This window comes from Belonocnema kinseyi, chromosome 1 (assembly GCF_010883055.1).
Source record: "Belonocnema kinseyi isolate 2016_QV_RU_SX_M_011 chromosome 1, B_treatae_v1, whole genome shotgun sequence".
Lineage (NCBI taxonomy): Eukaryota > Metazoa > Arthropoda > Insecta > Hymenoptera > Cynipidae > Belonocnema > Belonocnema kinseyi.
Genome location: NC_046657.1, coordinates 118256191 through 118263748, shown reverse-complemented (window position 1 = coordinate 118263748; position 7558 = coordinate 118256191). Strand labels below are relative to the sequence as shown.

Genomic DNA, 7558 nt, shown 5'->3' with positions numbered 1-7558 from the left:
GCGCATACTTTGAATAAAATATTTGTTATCATTCTCTTGAAATAAATGTGTTTTTTTCTTGAAAAAATACCGGTTTCATATGTATACACCTGGTAGACTTGAAACATTTTACAAGTACTTCAATGATTTCCCAAGCATTTCACAAAAATTTCAGTTATTTCTCAAAGATTTCAATAATTTCACAAATATTACCAAATATTTTAATGAACCCTTCAGCGCCCCTGGGTGCCATATGGCATCGCTGCGAACACAGACGCATAATTATTTGTATCGCTCGCGAGTTACGCGTAGTGATGCCATATGACATCATAGCATAGTTCTGAAACGTTTTAGACGCGTCTTGACAAAACCTGGCACCTACTGTATTGATACCGAAGTCATCATTATGCTTGAGTTTCACGAAAATTTTGTGAAAAAAAAACCTTGGGCGCGTGCGGGTTAATTCGCAGATTTCTAAAGATTTCAGAAAAATTGTAGAAATATTTCACAAAACAAACGCTTTAATGATATCTCAGAGTGGCCGCTGGACCGGAAAACCGGCAAATGACTGGGAGCCTTATGAGACAGGGGAAAACCTGGAAATGACCGTGAATTTATTTTTTGACCGGAAATTTTACAAAATTTTTCTTCTAAAAATTTTTTTCAACTTTCATTTCAACCGTTTTTTAAATAATTTGTTAAATAGTGATTTTTATAAATTATTATATCATTTAGTTTAGAACACTTAATTCGAAAATCTTTCATTCAAAAAATTCTCCATTTTTAATTTTTAAGCATATATTTTAATTTAAAGAATTTTAAAATGCAGTTTTAAAAGGTTAAAAAAAAATTAAAAATTAGAAGTTTTTAAAATCGAAGATTTTTTTATAAAAAACAGGGTGGCCGCCGGATTTGGAAACCGGGAATTTTACGAATTTTTAGAAGAAAAATCCGCCCAAGTTCTGTTTTAACAGTTTTTGAAATAATTAAAGTACAGTTTTGAAGATTTAAACAATTAAAAATTAAAAGCATATGAAGTTGAAAATTTTTGATAAAAAACAGTTTAATTTTATCAACTCTAAATATAAATAAATAAAATATTTTTAACATGGATCTGTACTCTTAAGTATAGAAATCTGAACAATAATTTATTTGACCAAACAATTCTAGATCCGCTCAAAATTTGAGAATTTCCAGATTGTAGCTGTTTCAATCCGAAAGTCTTAATAAGGATTTAAATTAATATATCGTTTATTCCGATAATTTTATTTTTAAATAAATATTTTCATGAATTAGTATTAATATATTTTTAATTCAGAGTTTCAGGTCTACCTTCATATTATTTTTTACATTAAATTTAATAAATAAATTTTTTAATATATTATTACCATTAATTTTTTTAATCATTAAAAAATGTAAACGTGCATTTTACTATTTTCAACTCAAAAATAAATCCATAATAATATATTCATAGTTAAATGTTTGTATTAAATTAAAAATATTGCAATATTTCACTGTTCATTTAAGACGAGTAAACTGAAACCAAGTATTTAAAAGAAAAAAGTTTGAAACTGAATTGTTTTACATAGAAAGCTTTGAATCATTAGATTTTCGAAGAACTTTTAATCTTTTAGCGTTAAAGTTTTAATTGAATGGGTGCCCGGAACAAGGGCCTATATCACGATTTCCAAATTGTGCAGAAGCAATGAAAAACTGGGATAATGCAAATGACTTTCCTTCACTTCTCAACAGATAATTCGATGTTTCTGACCTCTGTTGGCATTCTTTACAACTGAAAACAATGGGAACTCTTAGTCCACATGACATTGGCCCTTATTCCACGAAAAACTGGGTTTTGAAAAAATCGTGACATAGGCCCTTGTTCCGGGTACCCATTCAATTATTCTATTTAAAAAGTGTTTAACTTATAAGTGAAATTGTTAAATTTTTACGCATAAATAATAATTGAACACTTATTATTTGTAGAAAAAATTTGATTGATTTGAAGAGACACATAGAAGTTTTGAAAAGATCCAAAATTAATTAAAAACTTTAAATTATTTCAAGTATTTTAAACGAAGCGTGTCAACATTGTTTTCGGAACTTCTAAATATATTTTAAAATCAATCGAAATTTTCCTACAACTTTTGAAAATCCTGCAAATTAAAAAAAATCCTTAAAATCTTCTTAAACTTTCTATTACAATAATTTTTCAAAGTGAAAAATCATTTGCAATTTTCCTAAGACTCTTTAGAAATTTTTTTATTCTTTTGAAGTCTTTTACAATTCTTAAACAATTCTAAATTTTTTGTTTGAAATCTTAAATTATCTATATTTTATTTTTAATTCGACTATAAGTATTTTAAATTATTTCAAGTTCTAAATTTAATTAGAATCTTTTTTAAACTTCTAAATATCTCTTAAAATTACTCTAATATTTTTACAAATAATAAGTGCTCTATTATTATTTCTAAATTAAATTTTTTTAATTTGCAGGATTTTCTAAAAGTTGTAGAAAAAATTCAATTCATTTTGAAATGTATTTAAAAGTTCTGACAAAAAATTCAAAAATTATTTTGAATTTGGACCAATTTAAAACCACTTCTAGATTTCTCAAGATTTTGAAGTAAAATATTAAAGCTTTTAAAGGATGCCTAGACTATTTAAAATAAAATTAATTTAACTTCTAATTTAAGAACTGTTAAGTGAAAAAAATGATTTTAAAATTTTTTATCTGCCTAGCTTAAAATTACTTAAAATAATATAATTTTGAAAAAAAATTTAAAGTTCGTTGCTTGATACTTTAAATTAGATTTTAGACTAATGAAAATGTTACCATGGATTTATATTTTTCGAACTTAATCTGAATCTTTGAACTCTATAATTTTTAAAAGTTCTAAATTTTTTAGTTTATTTGCATTTCATTTAACATTGCTTAATTAAAGTGTTAGTACCTTCCATTCGGTACGTGTACATGTTTCAGCATTTGAATACACAATTTTTCAATTGAAAAACTTTTAAACTTAAATTTTAAAACTTTGAATTTCAAGTGTTCCACTTTGAATGCTTTAATTTGTTGTTTAATGTTTATTAGTTTCTATGGAAAAAGGTTTAGAATGTATTTTGATTTTTTAAATTTCATTAGCCGTGAAAAATGTTTGCGAACCGGGAAATGACCGCGAATTTTTTTCTTCGATTAAAACGGGCACCCTGTATCTCAAAGATTTCACCAAGATTTCGGATAGATTTAAAATGTTTCAATTATTCAATAGAATTTTCCGATAAATTTCAAAGATTTCAATGATTTCACGGCGATTTCAATAATTTCACAAATATTTCGCAGATGTTCAAAGATTTCAATCACAAAGATCTTAAAGGTTTCGCAAAAATTTCGTATATAATACAAATATTTCCCAAACTACAATGATTTCCTAAAGATTTCAACAATTAAAAATTTATTAAAAATATTTTGTAAAGATTACAATGATTTCCCAAAGAATAAAAATATTTCATAAAGATTTCGGATAGATTTAAAAGATTTCAATAATTTAAAAAATATGATCAAATGTTTATAAAATATTTGAAATATGTCACAAAAATTTCAGGTAGATTTTTCGAAAAATTCAAAAACGATATGATGAATGTAATCATTCGATTTCTGTTGGTATTACTTTTCCACCAACTTATGTAGTTTTCAGCTGTTGAGGGCACTGTTGATCGCAAGTATCTTTTGTTCTAAAAATTTTAAATTAACAAATTTCTAAAGTATTATTTTTACCGGTTTTATGCAAGAACGGAGTCCTAAAATTTAAAGAATAACAATTTAAATTTATTAAATATAGAAATAATATTTTGTATAATTAAAGAGCAAATAAAAAATTGTCGATAGGTGAAAAAAAAACTAAATAATCGATTTTTTTCGAATTAGGTCCCTTCCTCCGCGGACGGTCACATTTGTTCTTCATGAATTTGTATATAGAAGAAATCAAATATAATTGACTTCTAAATATAGAAGGAAAACGTTGTGCTATTTGGGAAAATATTTAAAATAATTTAATATCTAATATTTCTGTTATTTAAGGAACTTCACATTTTTCACAGTTAATTTTTTAATAATTTAATATTATTTAAAAAATTCACTATGTGCTAAACAATTTTTTAAATAGTTAAATTACTGTTTATTAATTAATACTTAAAAACGTAATTCAAGTGTCGTAAGATTTGATGCTCAAGACCGACGAGTGGGATGGAACTGTTCAAAATGGTGGTAAAAAATTCAATTTTGCAATAAAATGACTAAAAAATCTGTGATTTTACCCATTGCGTGTTCCTGCTTAATAGCGCAAGTATTCTCTCAGAAAAGGGGAAATGGGAAGGTTTCTGCAACTAAACAAGGCGAGTCAATTATATGCAGGCAAAAAAAGAAGCAATACTTTTATAAAAGAATTTTATATTAATATTTATACACTTTTTTTGTCAATTGTCTATTCAATCCACCAATTTTCTAAAGCATACACAAAGTAATTTCAAAAATTAAATTCACAAACCTATCTAATTACGTATAAATTAGGTTAAAGAATTTTTTTCATTTGGCAAGTTATATTTTACTAGAAAAAACTCCTGCAAATAGTACATTCAGGCACTGGATTTTTATTCGAATTTTCAGTGCAAAAATCTATAGAATTATTCGAAACTGTAGGAGTTCGATTTAAAACTCTTTAAATTTCGTTGAATAAATGGTATGGCTTAGAGATTACGAAGCAGTCATGGCTTCGCATCTCTGAGAGCACCAGCTCAAATTAAATTAAATTTAAGGAATAGAAATATTTACTGGAATTTAACAATTCATTTATTTTATAATTCGGCAATTTTATTCTTGCTAATTTATCATTTTGTTATTCATTTTTTCGTTATTTTGTGTCAGTCCCGGATATTCAAACACTTTTTAAATGTAGGGATGAACTAATTATTTTCTTCTATCTTGCCGTTTAAAAATATAATGCTACTTTATAATAAATATAATTATTATATCTATAGATGACCAACAAGGAATATGGTAAATCCTAAAATATTGTTTTCTATTACAATGAAATAACGAACTCTTAAATGTGATATTTGTTTAATCAGTTAGACTTTATAACGAAGCTAAAATATTTTGACATTTTTATGTCACTCTTAAAGAACGAATATTATTTTATCTTTGACAACACTCAAATTAATCGATAATTATTTTTCGAAGTGCTATGATAAATCAATGTTGAAATTAAATTCTGAGAATTGAGAACAAGAAAATAAGTATTATCACCTTATTTTTAACTGTATGTAAATATAATTTTCATGCGATTCTTGAGAAATTTAAAAGATTTAAAAATATTTTAGGCTTGTCAAAAAAGAATCTAGAAGATTTTAAAGAAATTTTGTTTATAATATAGAATTTTACAAAATATAATAAAAAATTCGAGTCCTCTTAAAAAATGTTTAGAACTTTTAGTAGTTGGGTAGGAATCAAGAATTATTTGATAAATTTTTGAAAATGTTTACGAGTTTTCAAATATTTGTAATCTGTCTAAAACGTCTTAAACTCCTGAAAATATTTTTAACTAGCACGAATTTTTCTCAAAATTTTCAAGTGTCATTCCAGATTTTAAAAAATTACCTTACAATCTTCTAAATTTCCTCAGCAGTTTTAAGAAAATTTGTTTATTCTCTTGAAAACTTTCGAAATTCCTTTAAATTCTACTAAATATTTCTTGAATTTACCCGATTTTTGTTCGTTTTTATTATGAAATCTTACCAAATTAAAACATTTTGCTTTAAAATCTTCTAAATTATTTTTAGAAATTTTAAGAAATCGTTTGTTATGTTTAAAGACCTTTTTCAATTAATTTACTCTTAAAGTTCATTATTCAAAATAAAATTTATTTAAAATTTTCACACGAATATAAGAAAAATTCTTTTTTTTCAGTCTTGTCAGACCTTCCAAACCTTCTAATTTCTAAAAATTCTTCAAATTTTTCCTGCATTTTTTAAATTATTCTGCAAAATTAAAAAAAAATGCCTGAAGATCTTTCCGATTTTTCTTTGAATATTTTTAAAATCTTCTAAAATCTTTTTAAACAATCTCTTCAAATTAATTTTTCGAAATAAAAAATTATTTTAATTTCTCTTAGAAACCTGAAAGAATGTCATTTTCGTGAAACTTTACAAAATTCTTTAAAAATCTTGACAAGTTTTAATTATTTTTTAATCGTTTCAAAATTTTGGAATATCTCTTAAACTTACTCAAGTTTTTTCTAAAATTATGTAATATGGCAAAATTGCAAAATTTTGCTTTAAAATCTTTCACACTTTTTAAAAATTTTAGGAAATAATTCAAAATGTTTTGTGATCTTTTTTTATTTTCTCTTGAAATTCCTTATCAAACAATCATTCAAAAATTTCCCATGCATTTTAAGAATTTTTTTCACACCCTGACAAATTCAATTCACCTAATAAATTAAAATTATTCTTTTAAAATAAAACCGAAACATCGGCATAATTATCCGGTTGAAATGATTTGATTAAAAAAAAACAGAAGTAACTTAATATTTCGATTACATTCGTCGCAGCTCCCTTATAAAGTCTCGTTACCAATATTTAATTTAAAAATCGTTTAATTTGCAATGTTTCATATTTTCAAAATTGTATTGAATCATTTTAATGTAATGATTTCAAAATTCTCAATATCGCGTTCGAAGATGTTTAAACATAAAAAATGTAGTTGTTACGTTTTTAATGTTTTTATTTATTGTTAAATTATAATTAGGTACATCTAAGTATATTAGATGGTATTAATTCAGTCCGTATATAAGTGTAAAGAGGGTAAGTTTATTGACAAAATATGTGAAAGTAAATATTCCTTTAAAAAAATGGGAAAATAGGGCAAAGGGCGGCGAGAAATAATTTTGTCAAACCCCTTTTGGTTCCTTGGGTTCACATTCTGAAGATTTTGACGTCCAATGTCATTTTCAGAGAGGAGAAGGATGTTTTAAAAGAGCAAGTCACGACGTTAACAACCCAGGTGGAAGCTGCTAACGTCGTTGTCAGAAAACTCGAGGAAAAAGAGCGCCTTTTACAAAACTCCTTAGCTACTGTTGAGAAAGAGCTTGCGTTGCGTCAACAGGCGATGGAGATGCACAAAAGAAAAGCAATAGAAAGCGCACAATCTGCTGCCGATCTAAAGCTTCATCTGGGTAATTTTCGACTTTTTAATATTTTTTTTATAGCATCAAACATCTACATCACCATATATATTTTTCTTTTCATTTTCAGAGAAGTACCACTCTCAAATGAAAGAAGCGCAGCAAGTTGTCGCTGAAAAAACGAGTTCGCTTGAGGCGGAAGCTTACAAAACGAAGAGACTACAAGTGAGTATATTTAATTTTAATATTCAATCGAACTTTTTCGAGCCGTTAAGACAGAAATTGTGTATCTGAAATTTGTACAGTCTGTCAAGTTAAAGCGTGGGTGGCTTTACTCGCAGTCGGTAAGGTGTATCGACATGATTTTGGTGTAAAAATATTAAGAAGAGCTCCCTCTT

General features: G+C 26.0%; 1 protein-coding gene across 2 annotated transcripts in view; it reads left to right on the top strand.

Annotated features, from left to right (window-relative positions):
* LOC117170814 (E3 ubiquitin-protein ligase Bre1) overlaps positions 1 to 7558 on the top strand; it is a 47028-nt gene that overhangs the window by 33439 nt on the left and 6031 nt on the right. For both annotated transcript variants that reach the window (XM_033357866.1, XM_033357859.1), the window contains exons 12-13: positions 6991 to 7211; positions 7291 to 7385. In XM_033357866.1, coding sequence (XP_033213757.1) covers positions 6991 to 7211; positions 7291 to 7385 — 316 coding nt within the window. The remainder of the gene's footprint in view (positions 1 to 6990; positions 7212 to 7290; positions 7386 to 7558) is intronic.